This window comes from Acomys minous (assembly GCF_964271855.1).
Source record: "Acomys minous genome assembly, chromosome: 12".
Classification (NCBI taxonomy): domain Eukaryota; kingdom Metazoa; phylum Chordata; class Mammalia; order Rodentia; family Muridae; genus Acomys; species Acomys minous.
In genome coordinates this window covers 69,885,601-69,903,463 of record NC_140493.1, presented here as the reverse complement: position 1 = coordinate 69,903,463, position 17,863 = coordinate 69,885,601, and the positions used below count along the sequence as shown (strand labels likewise).

At 43.3% G+C, this 17,863-nt stretch overlaps 1 protein-coding gene across 1 annotated transcript in view; it reads left to right on the top strand.

Annotated features, from left to right (window-relative positions):
* Nucleotides 1-546: 546 nt before the first annotated feature.
* Nucleotides 547-17,863, top strand: part of NSRP1 (nuclear speckle splicing regulatory protein 1) — a 30,571-nt gene continuing 13,254 nt past the window's right edge. The window contains exons 1-2 of the mRNA XM_084802804.1: nt 547-1,042; nt 2,278-2,371. Of these exons, the coding sequence (XP_084658930.1) occupies nt 1,023-1,042; nt 2,278-2,371 (114 nt within the window). The 5' untranslated portion in view covers nt 547-1,022. The remainder of the gene's footprint in view (nt 1,043-2,277; nt 2,372-17,863) is intronic.

Sequence of the window (17,863 nt, the reverse complement as noted above, 5' to 3'; positions counted from 1 at the left end):
AAACAGGTTGAAAGTAAAAAGATTTTTAAAAGGCATCTATGCTAACATTAATCAAACAGAACCAGTTATAGCAAAACAGAGGAATGAATAGAGGGTCACTTTCTTTTCTGCAGTGTGGTTGTTCAAACCCAGGGCTTTGAGTATGTTAGGTAAGAGGTCTACCTTTGAAACATAAACCCAGACCTCAGGGTCTCTTCCTAATGATGCCAGAGTTATTGTGACAGGACATCACCACCCCACATGTTCGTATGATTTCAAAATACGTGGGGAAAAAAGAACAGAGAAGCAATTGTACTAACTTAATAGCCTTTTTGTGGTTGCTCTTGGTAGGTGCACAGAGGGTTTTTTTGTTTTGTTTTGAATGCGCGGCACACCTGCGATGAACTGCCGTCATGCAGGAGGCTGAAGACGTCGGATATTCTGAATTACATAACAAGACAGTCTGAAACAAAGGTCCAAAAGGTATCAGATATGACACTGTTCCCCATGCCTAGAAGACACGGACAGTCAGGGCTATATATAGCAAGACTTTGTTTGATTGTTGAAAATAATCAGTTCTCATTGACGCACTATTTATTAATGCCTTTCGTTTTCTAATCACTCAGAGCCAGCAACTCTGGGGCAGCTCAGGGGAAAACAAATCAACCAATCTGAAGGCAGTCGTTTTGAAACCCACTAAATTCTGATTACTGGTCGTCCGTCCCCACCCAGTCCAGACTTAGCAGGTGCGCGCGGTCGGATTTGTGATTCTAATTCGGCCTCCAGAGAGACGCAGCTCGTCCTAGGATCGCGCTCCAACGGCCACCGGGCTAGCATTTTGTCGTCTCCTGCAGCGTCGATGTCGACACCACTAGCAGGATGCAAAACACAACGCGGCGGTGGATCACACCCACCCAACGTCGTGCAAACAACGCCCGCCGCTAAGCGAGTTCCAGCCACCGGAAGTGTGCGAGCCCGCGTCTGCCTTACGTCACGTCAACGTCACGTCCGCGTCGGCCACGTCCTGCGGAGACGGGAACAAGATGGCGGTTCCGGGCAGGCAGTGAGTGATGCGGGAGTTAGGGTTAGGTCAGACTGGAGAACAAGAAGCCAGGGAGACTGAGTCTTTAGGCTGAGGCGACCGAGGCCGCCGGAAGTGTAGGGCCACCGCCGCCAGGGTAGAGGCGGGAGAAGGCGAGGAGTCCCGAGCCACATAGATTTATTTCCCCATCCCCGCCCCGTACATTTTTCCAGGATGCAAGCCTGAAGTTTGAGAAACTTGTGAGGAAATAAAGGAAGTTAGGCTGAGGGGCAGAGAGCGAGACTTTTCTGTTTTCCAAAAGCTCGGTCTGAGGCCCCTCAGTCTTGCTTCCTACCCCGCGCTTTGAGTTTCTCCGGGTTGGATGCGCTCAGGGGCACCGAGAAGAGAAAACTCCTGGTTTTCTTAGAGGGTCTTGTTCTCTCCCTGGCGGAAGCTCCAGGTCGGCTTCCCGCCCTCTCTTCTGGTGTTAGGAAGCTGAGAAGCCACAGAAAAGTGTAGGCGACTTGAGTATGGACGCAGTGAAAGACACAAATACTGTGTACATGCCTGGATGTTTTATCTTGAGCTGTAAACTTACGGCGCCGCGTCCCGTGGCTTCTGCATTTTAAAAGCAAAAACAAAAACAAAACCGCGAGAAACGAAAAGAGTTGAGTCAGGTGAAGGTTCTCAGGCGCTAAAGCAAAGCTAGTGGGGTCAATCGACGGTGCTGGGAACTTTCCCGGTGGTGACTTGTTCGCAGACAAATGCCGTTGAGCCCAATAAGCAAATGGGAACTTGGCCGGACCTCTGCTTGGGTTTCTCAGATTTTTTTTTTTTTTTTTTACATAAAGTTTTCGTAGGTTCATTATCAAGAACTTAAATGAACTGTGCGAATACACAGGAGTGGGAGAAAAATATCAGAGGACAGTTTAGAACATTTCGATCTTTAGCAAGTTTGAAAAGACCGTGACACTAACGTGTGTCTGTTGAAGATTACTGTCATTTCACTATCTAAAACATTGCTGTCTTCTTCACTTAACTAATCTTCCTCACTAAAGATAACGCGTGCATTTGGCCCAGGTAGACAATAGTAATTGTCATAAAATCATGATAAATTAGAATTTTGAGATCGTTGCAAAGCAGCAAGCACGTTATGTGTTTATAGGTTGTATGATATGTTTTGGGGAATCCAACCGGAAGAGGTAGTGGATGTGTTAATGTTTTAACATTTAAAGATAATGGTGTGATTTCTATTTCAAAAAAAAAAATATATGCAGGTATGGGCTTATTTTGCCAAAGAAAACCCAGCCGTTGCACCGAGTTTTGCCAAAACCGTCAGTGTTTGGAAACGACTCCGACGATGATGATGAGGTAAGGGAGCCTATGCTTTAATTCCTGCATTAGTAGAGCATTTTTAAAAACTGCTTGTGGCCGGTTGTGGTGGCGCACGCCTTTAATCCCAGCACTTGGGAATGCAGAGGCAGGTGGATCGCTGTGAGTTCAAGGCCAGCCTGGTCTACAAATCGAGTCCAGGGCAGCCAAGGCTACACAGAGAGACCCTGTCTCAAAAACCAAAAAAAAAATAATTAATTAATTAATTAATTAATAAAAAATAAAAACTGCTTGTGAATTTGTGTCTTGGCCTTGGTTGTTTGTCAGGACAGTGGTTTGGGAGTATCCTTTACAGACCCTTCAAAAGGATTGCTTAAAAGAGCTCCTCCACTGCTGTCTTCCTGTGATTTTAGAATGACTCCCTATAAACTTAGTTCCTTTTAAATAGTTTTATGCACTCTTTCCAGTCACTACGATGCTACAGACTTGTTGGCAATGTTTCTAAGAATGAGATAGGATTGCTACCAGTTTCCTAGAAGTTTTTCTCAAAGTAGTTTCTAATGTGCTAACTTATCTAGGATCACATTTTTTGTGAAATGGTTTTTGGAGTTATTCCTTTGGTGTCTGCTAAATGTAATTGCTTTGTTATTATCCTATTGAATAAATTAGTTTTGATAAAACTGTGTACCTATTATAAAACATTTTCTGTTTTAGCAGCCAAAGTTAGTGTTTGCCAATGAAACCCAGGTATTTGGTTTGGTTTGGTTTGTTTGTTTGTTTTTTTTTTTTTCGAGACAGGGTTTTTCTGTGTAGCCTTGGCTATCCTGGAACTCACAGAGAACTACCTGTCTCTGCCTTGTGAGTGCTGGGATTAAAGGTGTGTGCCACCACACCTGGCTGAAACACAGATGTTTTTTATTTTTTCCCCAAAAAACAACCCTAAATTTGAGTTTATCTTAACATTAAAGTTGTTTGTTTAGATTTTTCTAATTATATATTAACACAGGTAGATCCTTTGTATTCTTTGCTTTTTTATTTTGAAAAAATTGGTTGTATTTGCCTCATGGTTTTTAAAAATCAAGGTTAAATTTCCAAATAAAATTGCAGGTTTTGCCAGGCATATTGGTACACGCCTTTAATCCTAGCACTTGGGAGGCAGAAGCAGGCATTGTGAGTTAAGAGGACAGCCTGGCCTACAGAGTGAGTTCCAGGGCAGCCTGGGCTACAGAGTGAGTTCTAGGACAGCCTGGCCTACAGAGTGAGTTCCAGGACAGCCAGGGCTACAGAGTAAGTTCCAGGCCAGCCTGGCCTACAGAGTGAGTTCCAGGCCAGCCTGGCCTACAGAGTGAGTTCCAGGCCAGCCTGGCCTACAGAGTGAGTTCCAGGACAGCCAGGGCTACAGAGTGAGTTCCAGGCCAGCCTGGGCTACAGAGTGAGTTCCAGGACAGCCTGGGCTACAGAGTGAGTTCCAGGACAGCCTGGGCTACAGAGTGAGTTCCAGGCCAGCCTGGCCTACAGAGTGAGTTCCAGGCCAGCCAGGGCTACAGAGTGAGTTCCAGGCCAGCCAGGGCTATTATACAGAGAACCCTGTCTCGAAAAAACCACACAAAAGTGCAGGTTTTATACAGCTCATACGGGCTTAAAACTCAGGTCCTATCGCCCTGACCTCCCTTTGAGTCCTAGGCATCAGGCTGTGCTGCCTGCCAGAAGCCAATGACTTCCACAGCTGTGGCCAATGCTCCTGATTCTGTGTGGTAATTTTATAAACGTGGTGCGGTGGCGCCATGAATAAATAGATGGTCGCTGACCAGCATTGACTCAGCTTATGAACGTTTATGTTATGGTCGTACAAAAGCAGTATACATTCAACAAAAGCAGAGTTGGACTTGTGGTCTTCCTAGACTGCGTACTTGGTAAAGTTAGTGGGCTGAAGCTATCAGCCGTGGGATCATGGGGGTGAGTAACCTAGCTACAAGACAGTGTGTTGCTGAGCTATTACGTTTGGGAGACTGAGGCGTATTATTTTGTTGGTAGTGTTTTGTGTCTGTTTGAGACAGAGTCTCATCGATAGCCCTGGCTGGTCGGACCTTACTGTGTAGATCAAGCTGGTTTTGGACTCACAAAGCTCTTTCTGCCTCTGCCTCCTGAGTGCTGGAATTAAAGGCATGCATTTCAACACCCCGCAATATTAAATGCTTTTTACTCAGGATACCCAGTCTGTTGTAAACTGAAGACCATCTTTATAGTGTTGCTTTCGTCCAGCTTAGAGTTCAGTGATAAGCATGCAAGCACTGAGGCAGACTGAAATTTGGAAAGAAAATTAAATTACTGAGGATTCCTATGTGCTCACTCTACTTTGATCTTCACAATTACCCTGTGATATATGTACTAATTTAACTTACAGATGAAATTGAAATTCGAATAGATTAAGAAATGTTTCCATTACGAGCCCATGCAGCTAATAAGTAAATGACAAGATTACGATTTGAATGCAGGAGACAGCTAGTTGGTTCAGTCCCTAAGGCATCTGCTGCCAAGTCTAGCAGCCTGAGCTCAATTCCAGGACCCACATGGCGGAAGGAGAACTGACTCTCAGCTTGCCTCCACCCTTCACTGTGTGTTCTGGCACCGTGTGGCAACACAAACACAAATAAGTAAATAAATATAATAAGATTTGAGCACTGGTCTATCAGATTCTTAAACCTATGTTTTTTCCATTCTTCCTTTTTTGCTTTATATTAATAGAAACTTAAAATGTTAGTGAAATATAGAGGACAAAAATCATTCATTTTGCTGAAAGAATACCAGGCAGGAATAGGCATTTGCACAGCTTTCAAAGCTGTTGTAGATTTGAGTAAACAAAGGTGGAGATCATTTCAGCTGAGAGAAGAGAACAGAGAGCATGGAGTATACTTGTTGTGGAGCAGTGTGTTTAGATGAGAGTGTCCAGAGAGAAAAGTGTTGCAGCGCGGTTCTCACAGGCTGGGGCCAGATTGTGGGGTATCGTGCACTGTTTGTAAGAAATATCAACGTAGCATTTGTAAGTAGTTTTTGAGTACTGTGTTTAGTTTACTTAGTGCTGCCATCCCATTTTTATCTTGAGACAATAACTCCAATTGTGAAGCACAAAAGGGGAGAAAGTCTGAGGTTGGAGAGCCAAGAATTTAAGGCCAACCAGGTATAACAAGATCTTTTCTCAAAGAAAGGAGGGTGGGATGGAGATAGGAGACTGTGGTCAAGAGTCTCGTTAGAAGTCTTACGTCGTTCAGGAGGAGATGAAGATTTAAGCTTTGGTTCCCAGGTTAGGGGGAAGCAAAGGCAACAGGCCAGGCAGCCCGGTGATGAATGGGAAAGGAGCAAGATGTGTTAAGGATTTATATTTGTTTATTTTGTATGTGTATACATGTGTGGGCACGCATATGCCATGACACACACATGGAAGTCAGAGGACAACGTGGGGGAGTCAGCTCTCCCCACCCCTGTCATGCAGGTTCCTAGAATTGAGTGCAGGTTGTTGGCGTGGCGCTAGGCACCTTTACCTGCTGAGCTGTTTCGCCATCCCTGCTCTGAGAGTGTTTCAGGTAGCTATGGTTAGCACGGGGTAGAGGGGAAGGGAGTTGACATAGTGTGTGGGTTTTTCAGCACGCTGAAAAAGTAGATGCATTTTTAGATTTATTCATAGACTTTGTAAAGTTTCTTTCATAATTATTTATTTTGTGTGTGAGTGGACACACTCTTGACATGCATGCCAGCCATAGGACAACTTGTAGGGCAGTTGATTCTCCTGCTGGGTCAACGCCAGGGGTCAAACTCAGGTAGTCGGGCATGGTGACTGTGAGCCATCTCCTCATGTCCCCCTTTCCTTTAAGAAAGCTGGTGCACACCAGAGGACAGCTTTTAAGAGTTGGTTTTCTCCTTCCAGTTTGTGGAGTGGCCTGGTCCATTCTCTTGTCTTAGTTTCTCACTACCCATGGCAGCACTGGGATTGCAGATGCACACCACCACATGACACTTTCCTTCTTACTAGTTCAGGGATCAAGCTGAGGGTGTGAGGGTGTGTGGCAAGCACTCGGACCTGACGAGCCACCTCATTGACCAGCTCCCCCTTTTAAGAAAATAATGCAATACAGTGTACATGCCATATGCTTCTGTTTTAATTTTTAAATGACGTTTGTTTGGTCTTGTGTATGTATGTGTGCACGTGTACATCTGCATGAGTGTGTGTGCATGGTGCTTGTGGTGGTGAGAGGGCAGCTTGTACGCGAGGGTGCTCATCTCCCACATTATGTGGCTCATCAGTCTTTAAGGAGCTGTGCCGCCATCACCGTCTAATTTTTAGTAGTTTTATCACCCAGCAGTCGCTCTCCAAACCTTGGTAACCTTTCACTTGTGTTTGTGCGGAGTCTTCTGTTCTGACATTTCACACGGATGTGGAATGGGAAATAGGGGGCGCAGTGTTTTGTCATGTTTCTTGTAAAGTAGCCTAAGCATTCTTAAAGTGATAATGTCAGTATTTCACACCCCTTTTCATTCATTCCTTTAATTAAAAATTTTTAAAATTTTTGACTATGCTGTGGATGGAACTTGGAACCTATATTTTAATATTTATTTTGTGTGTATGAATATATATGTATCATGTGCCCATGTGAGTCAGAAAGTATTGGCTCCCCTGGAACTGAAGCTATAGACGGCTGTGAGCCACCTATAGGTACTGAGAATGGAACTCAGGGTCTCTGAAGAGTAACTAGTGCTCTTAACTACTGAGCCATCTCTCCAGACCCTACTCTAATTTGACTCTGTGTGTGTGTGTGTGTGTGTGTGTGTGTGTGTGTGTGTGTGTGTGTAGTGCATGTAAGTGAATGGTGGGACTTAGGTACACGTGTAGAAGCGAAACAGGGTATCAGATGTGTCCATCGTTTTGCCTTGAGACAGGTCTCTCACTGACCTGGAATCGTTCCTTTTGGCTAGGCTAGGCAGTTAGTGGGCCCCCAGATGCACTTGGCTGCATTCCCCAGCGCTGGGCTCATAGGCACTCTCTGTTTTATATGGGTACTGGGGATTCAAACTCAGGCCCTCCTGGCCCTACTCTCGTTACTGAATAATAATTCATAGTACTACATTTTATTTAGTCATCAGTTGGTGTGCCTGTGAGTTTCTGGCTATTTTAAGTAGTACTGTTATCAACACCTGTTTGTATATAGGTTTTTGTGTGGGCATGTGCTATTATTTATGTTGGATATATCCCTCAAAATGAATTGCTAGCAGGTTCATACGATAATTTTTGTTTGTGGTGTGAAGTAGTGATTGAATTTAATTCTTTTGCATGTGGCTACACAGTTCTTGCAACACCATTTGTTGAAAAAAGACTATTTCCCATTAAATTGTCTGGTGTTCCTGTGGTTTATTTTAACGAATAAATCATTCTTTAAACTATTTACCATGGAGCCTACAGAAAGCTTGAGTCAGTTACCATTTCCCTTTACATTAAATAACCCTGGCATGCTTCGTAAACAAACCAACATGAAATGTCAGTGGTGCTGTTGCTGTTCTTTTCTGTTGTGAAGTGAGGGTGCTGGCAGCTGAGCAGTGGGGACCCTGGGTCAGAAGAGCTTCATGGACCACTTTGCTTCAGCTCTCTTCCTCCCTCCCTTCTGAAGGGAGCTTGGGCCGCGTGAGTGGTAAAGGACTCGAGAAGCCAAATAGGAAAGGGTGAGTTGATCAGAGGGCAGCAGTAAGAAGAAGCAAGCCTAGATTACCTGTGGGGGCTGGGATTATCTTGGTTCTAGAAGAATCTGAAGCCAGTGTGGAGATTGAATTTAGGTAAGGAGGAAGACAGGGATCAAAAGCCCTCAAATTGGGCTGGAGAGATGGCTCAGTGGTTAAGAGTGCTTCCTGTTCTTCCAAAGGACCTGGGTTCAATTCCCAGCACCCACATGGCAGCTCACAACTGTCTGTAACTCCAAGATCTGACACTCTCATACTAAGGCACATAAAAATTAAGATTAAATAAAATATTTTTTTTTAAAAGGCCCTCAAATCCTCTTAGCCTTGGTCTTCCATTGGTAGAACCTCCCCATCAACCAGTTGACAAGGGAGTTACAGTAATTCCTAATGAATAGAGTATTAAACTGTTTATAAAATAGTTTACCTGGCTATAAAATCATTAGTCTGGTTCATTTCTGCTTATCCTTGTGCTGTGAACTGAGTTTCTTAGTTAAGTAGATTATTTAAATATCTGTGGAGTTTAAATAAAGCAAAACCTCTTTTCATAACCAGCAGTTTAAACAGCTATAAAACTAGATGTGTTTTGAATTACATAGAAACAAACAGACTCTATGGATCCTCCTCGGAAGAGCATGAGACAGAGCAGAAGAAGAGCTGCTGCAAAGCAAAGCCCTTGCTCTTTAGTTTCGTTTGTTTTGTTTTCTTGACAGCTCATCAGAAACAATTAAACATCCTAAAATTTGGATCATACTTTATTTCCAGTGGACCAGCAGAGGGGGCCCTAGCACACGAGTTCTGTTGGGTTGAAGTGCTTATATTCAGGATTAGTTTTGTTTATCCTCAAGTGCGTGCACGCGCGTGTGTGTGCGTGTGCATGTGCGTACACACATTCCCATACTTGTAACTTTTGCCAAAGCAGCTATGTGGAGGTCAGAGGACAAGCAGAGGTGTGGGTTCTTGTTTGCCCCCTTATTTGGGGGCAAGTTATTTGTTGCTCACTCACATACACCAGGTTGGCTGGCTCTCCAGCCCCAGGGCCTTGTGTCTCTGCCTTCCATTTTACCACAGAAGCACTGGTGTTACAGCAAGGCGGCCACGTCCACCTTTGAAAGGATTCTGAGATCTGAACTCTGCTTAGTGCTTGCACTACAAGTGCTTTGTCTAAGTCATCCCCCTGCCCCATGGTTAATTTTACTAGAAAAGTGGTAGTCTAGTACTTGTACTTGGGTAGCTTTTTGTTTTTTAACTATCAGAACTAATCAGGAGTATTTACTGGTTTGTTAAGAGGAGTAAAGATAGCAGAGGCGGTGGGAGGTTCTTGCCCCGAGTAAGAAAACATGTTGTGAACCTGGGCCTTGGGCTTTCTCAACTGGGCCAGATGTCAGCAAGACCCAGCCACTGGTGTCCACGTCCCTCACAACTGTGGTGTTTGTGGAGCTGCGCAGGTTGTTATGTGAGTGTTGAGATGTGAACTCTGGCCCTGGTGATTGCAGAGCAAGCTTTCTTACACCCCACCCCGGGCATCTCTTCAGCGCACTGACACAGTCTTGTTTATATAATAGGCAGGTCTGGCCAACAGCCTCACTCAGACTCCTTCCTGGTCTGTGTGATTTCTCTTCTCCTCTCCTCTCCTCCCCTCCCTCTCCTCCCCTCCCCTCCCCTCCCCTCCCCTCCCCTCCCCTCCCCTCCCCTCCCCTCCCCTCCCCTCCCTCTCCTCCCCTCCCCTCCCCTCCCCTCCCCTCCCTCTCCTCCCCTCCCCTCCCCTCCCCTCCCCTCCCCTCCCCTCTTCTCTTCTCTTCTCTTTCTCTCTCTCTCTCTCTCTCTCTTTCTCTCATGGTGGCATGTTGGACACATTTTTTAAAATTCTTTTTTTCCATTCTGAAATACAGTGCACAATGTAGTGCTTGTATTTTTCAATTTCAGAATTTTCTCACGCTTTTTCCTTCTTTTCCTCTCTCCTTCCTTTATATAGTAATTTCTCTCTCATATTATCTCTGTTTGATGAGACACTTGCTCATGCTTTACTTTCATTCTTTAGAAACGGTTTCTTTCAGTTCTTTGGGCATGCCTTATTCATTACATATATTGTATGCTTTTGCCTGAAAACTGGAGATTAAAGTCATGTATAATATAGCAACATGAACTCTCAGAATTTGTTTGCTTTTTTAAAAAAATTTACTTTTATTTCATGTATATTGGTGTTTTGCCTGCATGTATGTCCCTGTGAGGTGTCAGATTCCCGGGAACTGGAGTCACAGAGAGTTGTGAGCTGCCACTGGGAATTGAACCTTGGTCCTGTGGAAGAGCAGCCAGTGTTCTTATCTGCCAAGATATCTCCCTAGTCCCATGCTTTTTTAAAATGCTTAATTACATATTTTTTAATATTGTTGGTAATTAGACCAGCATAAATAGCCTTGTTTCCTTGAACTGCATCTCTAGCCATTTTGTACAGAAACTTTTCTGACTGATTCTATAAAGGCTTGTGTTCTTTGTGTTGTCACTGAAGTCTCTTATCTTAGTTGACACCTAATGATTTGATTTACTTAAACATTTGGAACTAGTTAAGTCTACAGACTTTATGACAAAGTGGACAATGTTCATGTTATATCAGGCCTGCAGTTTACCACTCTGACTTAGCCTTTACTCTTGTATAGCTCGAAGGGCAGTTCCAAAATGCTTAGAATCCTCTGGGTCTTTACTGGTGTTATGCCTCAGTCCTGTAACACGTGGCCTTAAGATCCCCTGGAGTGTACTGGAACTTTATTCTTTCTTTCTTTTTTTAAGATTTATTTATTTATTTATTTATTATGTATACAGTGCTCTGCCCGCATGTACAGAAGAGGGCACCAGATCTCATTATAGATGGTTGTGAGCCACCATGTGGTTGCTGGGAATTGAACTCTGGAGGAGCAGACGATGCTCTTAGCCGCTGAGCCATCTCTCCTGAGGGTCTCACCGTGAATGCCGGCCAACCTTAACTTGTGACCCTCCTGCTTCAGCCTTCCAATACTGCAAGTACAGCTCAAGCTTCGTGTTTGCCTGACTTCAGAACTGTCCCTTTTTGTTTGCTTGCTTGCCTGTTTGTTTTGGGAGAAATTCTCAGGCTCTCTATACATTGGCCTGCTAGCCTCAAACTCCTGGACTTGAATGATCCTCCTGCCCCACCCTCTTGGGTAGCTAGGAGTAGGCATTTGTTAGCATGCTGTTTACTCCAGCTGTTGTGATAAGTTAACATGAGGCCTGTTAGTTCTGAATTTTACCTCTTCTTGCTTTCCTATAAATGCTTTTTTCCGCTACTCTTCACTAGTTCTTTTACTTTTACTTTCCATTTCTGAGACCTCTGGCTTTCTTTCCTAGTTTTCAACAAGTGTTCTTAGGCCTCTTGTTTCCTAAGCTTTGATTATGGAAGAGCTCTTGCCTGTTTCTCCCCCCCCCCCCCCAGACAGGGTTTCTCTGTGTAGCCTTGGCTGTCCTAGACTCGCTTTGTGGTCCAGGCTGGCCTCGAACTCACAGTGATCCACCTGCCTCTGCCTCCCAAGTGCTGGGATTAAAGGCGTGCGCCACCACGCCCGGCTTTGCCTGTTGGTTTTATCATGTAAAACCTACCTGGTTTTTGTAGTATTTCTAGATTTTTTTACTTATTTGTTTTTGTAGTGTTGAAGAGCAAACTGAGGGCCTTACACATGGTAGGCAAGCCTCTCCTACAGAGTTGTATTACACCACAACAGTTAAAATATATTAATTTATATTAACATGTATGGGTATTTTGCCTACATGTGTGTCTGTGCACCACTTGCATGCCTAGTGTCCCCAGAGACCAATATAAATCTTTGTTATAAGCCATGAAGTTTGATAGTGCTTGCCAGCACAAGATAAGTTAATAAAAATTTACCAATAATTGTGAGTTCTTAAAAGTTGTATTAGCTTCTCCCACCCCGCCATAAAAGGAAGGTGTGGTAGCATACACTTTTAGCTCAGGAGACAGAGGTAAGCGGATCTCTTGAGTTCAAGGTCAGCCTGATCTACAGATCCAGTTCCAGAACACTCCCACCCCACCCCCCCAAAAAATTGTATTAGGCCTTAGATTAAACTTTGTTAGCTAAAGAAGAAAAAAATTGTTAGCTCTTGTCTTTTTTCCACTATCTGTTACTATGGTGGATTACATTGATTGGCTTTCCTAAAGTGAGACTACTCTTGTCTTGTAAATGCTAACACAACCCCACATGGTCTTGGTGTGTGTGTGTGCGCATGTGTGTGCATCCATGCACTGCCTACATGCCTAGTTCCTGAGGAGGCCAGAAGAGGATAACTGATCCCTGGAGTCAGAGTTATAGATGGTCTTAAGCCACCATGTGGATGCTGGAAATTAGACCTGAGTCCAGGGATGAGTCTCTGCCTCCATTTCCTGGGGGCTTTGTCATCACACTTGGTTTCTTTCTTTTCTTTTCTTTCTTCCTTTCTTTTTTCTTTTTTCCTAATAATAACCTTTCTGCCAGGTGTTGGTGGTGCATACCTTTAATCTCAGCCCTCAGCCTGGTCTATAGAGTGAGTTCCAGGATAGTGAAGGCTACACAGAGAAACCCTGTCTCAAAAAAAAAAAAAAAAAACTAAAAATAAATGCCTTTCCGAGGGGTTGAACACCCTCCCCTATGTGACAGCATCTTAGGAGCAGGCAGTCCTCCTTCTGCTTGCAGGGATTATACTTATTGTTGGTTTTAATTTCTTTAAAGTATATTTTAAAAATTTTTAATTTTACCTCATGGCTGAGTATGCGTGTGTGTGTGTGTGTGTGTGTGTGTGTGTGTGTTTGTGTGTGTGTGTGTGTGTGTGTGTGTGTGTGTGTGTGTGTTCGTTCGTTCATGAGAAAGTCAGAGGACAACTTTCAGAGGTTTGGTTGTCTACCTGGATTTTGGGAATTGAACTCAGAGTTTCCAGACTTGGTAGTAAGCACCTTTACCCACTGAGTCATTTCGTCACCTTGGAAGTTTTAGTATCTAATAAGATAAACCTGTTCATATAGACAGAAGGTCCATATATCTGCAATCATGTAGGTGTAAAAAGGTCTTGGAGCTGTGTTTCTCAACCTTTCTAATGTTGTCGAAACCCCAACCATAATTTTTTTTGCTACTTCATAACTATAATTTTGCTACTGTTATGACTCATAAATATCTGTGTTTTCCAGTGATCTTAGGTGGCTCCCGTGAAAGAGTCATTCAACCCCCAAAGGGGTCCCAAAGGGGTCTCGACCCACAGGCTGAGAACTTCTACCGTAGGGTGTGTCTAGGCCCAGCTCTGACTTTTTGTTGTCGTTGTACTTTTGTTTTCAAAGACAGGGTTTATCTGTGGAACAGCCCTGGCTGTCTTGGAACTCACTCTGTAGACCAGGCTGGCTTCAAACTTAGAGACCAGGCCGTCTCTGTCCCATCTCATTAACCTCCTCCGTGCCCCCCTGCTGTGCCCCCCACCCTCCCCTCACACCTCCCCTATCAGTGTGTCACCACTGCCCAGCTGCTTGGTAAACTTTTTACTTTAACAGTTTGAATTTCTTGCACTTGAAGACTTTTGTTTTTCTGAGACAGGGTTTGTCTGTATAGTCCTGGCTGTCCTGGAACTCGCTCTGCAGACCAGGCTGGCCTCAAGCTCAGAGACCAGCCCACCTCTGTGTCCTGCTGGGATTAAAGGTGCGTGCCACCAAGGCCCAGCTGGTTTTGTTGTAGTTTCACTTGCAGTGTTTCTTACCTCCATCCTATTCAATCCTTTCCATATTCATACTAGAACATTTGAGGCAAGCATTCTGCCATTGAGTTAGCCGCTTGTCCTGGAGCAGTGGCGCACTGCAGGCGAGACAGCGTTCCAGTTCTCCCTGTGCTGTCAGTCTGAGCTCCTATTTCCAACTCAGGGAAGAAATGAAATCTCAGTTATTTGCCTTTCCCAGAGAAGGTGATATGTAAAAGTCCATGTCTACGTTGCTGCTTTTAATGCGAACCTAATTAATCTGTCTTCTGCTGTTCATGTTTCTTCTTCTTTCAAAATACTAACCGTTGGAGCCACTTGCACCCTTGCCTCTGGGTAGTTCGATTCCTTGCCTTCTGTCTTTGAGTTTCAGATGGCAAGGATAACTCTTAGCATTTGAGCATGATTGTGGATTGCCTGTGTCACCTCAGAGGATTAGGCTGCAGCGTGTATTGGTTTGCAGTTTGTAGTAGAATTTAAACTTTGCATTCCTAGCTATGGTATCTTAGGTGATTGTTTCATTTTTCTCAGTCTCAGTTTCCACAGTGCTGCACAGCTATAACCTCAGAACCACAGAGGCCAAGAGCCTGAGTTAGAGTCCAGCCTGGAGCACATTGCGAAACCTTATCTCCAAAACAAAACAGGAAAGCTGGACTCTATGATATTATCTATTTAAAGTTTGTTTTAAAGATAAAAATAGTTTATCTTAAATGCCTAGCTTAGTGTTTGACACTTGGTAGAAGTGCAGTAAGTTGTGTCTGTGTTACTACACAGTAAGACCGTCTCTGCTTACAGTCAGGAGCATCATTAATCACTAGTTCCTGGATGTTTCCTGGGCTGGCTCCATCCCACTTTGTGTTTGATGGTAATATTTAGTAGCCCGTTTTTCTCTGACCTTTTAATGCAAATTTAATTTCTAGTCTGGATTGTAGCTATTAGCTAGGAGGCATTATATTAGAAAAATTTCATAAATAAGGCACTAATATTTAGTTACTTTTTGGAATTATTACTGTTTTATTGGGCTTATATACAAGCTCATTGCATCTTGCTTATCCTATTTAATTGACAATTTTTAATTAGACGTCAATACATTTTTTACCTCTAAATATGCAGAGTTAAATAACAAAATTAGGGTTTTAAAAATTTCTTTGAAATTGTATACATCTTCATGTACTATATTGACAGGTTGTGATATTGGTTATTTCAGCTTTACCATAAAAGTCATTTTAAAAAAGCTTTTCCTTTATTTTTATGACACGTCCCAGTGTTTATAGTCAGACAAAAAGTAATAATCCCACATCTCACTCTTGGACTTATCAAAAGCTCAAAATAAAATAGATCAGATCACTTTCTGAAACAAAATTACTTTATTAGTTTAGTAATAATTTGAGGTTACTTCAAAGATAAGCAGCAGTATTTGGAAGGAGATTCATTTCCTGGCTCCCGGCCTTATCTGCAAGAAGTACATCTTCAGTGTCAAGAGACTGTGTGTTTATAACAGAACCCTAATAAAGTCTGTCCTGGGCACACTGCACACCTGACTTGGTCACTGTCACTATCTATGGGGTCCCAAACTATTGCTTGTCTTTAAAAAGAGAAACACCCGGCCGAGTATATTTCATTAAAATTGCCCTTGCAGAGGAAGGGCGGTGAGACCTTTGACTCTTCAGAGTGCTAGCTGCTGCAGCACGGTTTATAGTGTTGCTTTTGAAAATAAGTTTGTGCTTCTAACTGGGAAAATGTGTAGAATTTTAATTTTATTGGTAAGTAAAAGTTGGAAGAGATATGATTCTATATACAAATGTTTTTATTAAACATAAAATACTTATTTTTCTATCACTAATTTTGGTTGATGTAATGTGAGATACAGACAATATGTTCTGAGTTGTTTGGGTTTTTTGTTTTGTTTTGTTTTGTTTGTTTTTGTTTGTTTTCATTATGAGCACTCCCCTTTCAGCTGCTCACACTTTTTGCTATGGCTTTTTATCACAAAGAAATGATCACACAAAGCAGGTAAGATGGAGTTTCAGAACTGCACTTCCTGACATTAGCACATGCATTATGTAGAACCATCTGTCTGGATTCTGCAACTATACTATGCTCCAACAGAGACAAGAGCCATCACACACAGCAGAGACAAGAGTTATCACACAGTAGAGACAAGAGTTATCACACACAGCAGAGACAAGAGTCATCACACACAGCAGAGACAAGAGCCATCACACACAGCAGAGACAAGAGTCATCACACACAGCAGAGACAAGAGCCGTCACACACAGCAGAGACAAGAGCCGTCACACACAGCAGACCTAGCTTCTGAGTTGTCCCCTCAGCACTGTCCTTTCCAGGCACGCTGAAGTCAGTAGCCTGCACACAACTCTTGTCCTGAGTTACCTGTTAGCTCCCTACCGCATCCTGTATGCTCTCTTGCATTCCTCTTCAAACATACCACGCTGTGATTGATAAATAATATGTTATTTTTGTCTAGGTATTTTTTAAAGTTTTATTTTATTAGTTGTATTAGAGATTGAACCCAGGACCTCATGCATGTTAGGCAAATTTTCTACCTCTTAGCCACATCCCAAGCACACTTGTGTTTGAGAGTGTGTGAATGATAGGTCTCAACACTTTCACTTAAGACTGTACCCATGCAAGAGTTAGGACTTAAGTTACCTTTAGTTTCCTGCTTCTGTTGTGGTGCTGTAGGGGGAAATCATGTGCATGTCCCAGTATACCATGTCAGGAGTTTCTTTTGGCAGTATATACCCAGGTGTAGGAATTTCTGATGTTTTCTCATTAAGTTTGCCCTATATTTTTGTCTTATAGTATCTAAATGTTATCAAATTAAAGTTTTCTTCTATTTACAGTTTGCTGACTTTTTTTAACCTTTCAGATGTGTATGAATGTTGTGCCTGTACAGTTGCCTGTGCAGCGTGGGCATACAGTGCCTGCAGAGGCTAGAATAAGGCGACGCATCCCCTCGGGTTGGAGTTAGACACAGGGTAGTGGAAATAATCGACAGCTGGCAAATTTGAACAGTGTGGGCTTTGGGCTATCGGTGTTCACTGTCAGGTCACTGCCAGTTACTGCTTCCGGCTGGAGTAGGCGGTTTAGGGTTTGGTGGTTGACATGAAGGTTGTGCCCCGAGGCTATCCTTTACTTTAAGAACTAGCTAGTCCCAAGAGGAGCAATCTTCCTAAACATCAGAAACACAGAAAAGAAAGAAAATATTGATAATACTATTGGTCATGGGAGGCAATGATGGCAAATAGATAAATACAGGCTATAAGAAAATGCAGAGTAGTTAAGTTTGTTTTGTTTTTAAATAGTCTCACAAAAAGCTAGCTGTTTCCCTGTACCTTGGCTTTCTGTTATTTATAATAGCTTATTTTTTCAAAAAAATATTTCTGGGCTGGAAAGAGGCTCAACAGTTGAGAGCACTGGCTGTCCTTCACAGGACTGGGGTTCAGATCCCAGCACCCACATGGCGGCTAGAGCACCAGCATGTTTGCTATACAGACATCCCTTCAGACAAGCATCCTTACACATAAAATTAAAAATGAATCAAAGGAAAATAAAGATGGCTGTGGACATGGCTCAGTCAATAAAGTGCCTGCCTCAAGCGTGAGGACATAAACTCAGATCGCTGGCACCCATGCCGATGCTTATGTCTGTAGCCTGGGCCGGTGGGGGCGGGGCATGGATCCGAGCAGATTTCTGGAGCTTGCTGACTGAGGTGGAGAGTGATGGAAGACAGACAGCTGTCAGGAGAGCACTACAAATCAGTGCTTGGTATCCGTGCACACCCACATATATGTGTGTGCACACTTGTGCATGTGGATACACACAAAGTGGAGATGCTTGGTCCTTGAAATTTTTAATAGAGAGGAATCTATAAAACTGTTAGGGTTTAGAGCTATAGGAGAGAACACTTTTTTTAATTTTTTAAAGATTTATTTATTATGTATAGTGAGTGTTATGCCTGCATGTGTGCCTGCAGGCCAGAAGAGGACACCAGATCTTGTTATATAGAGGGTTGTGAGCCACCATGTGGTTGCTGGGAATTGATCTCAG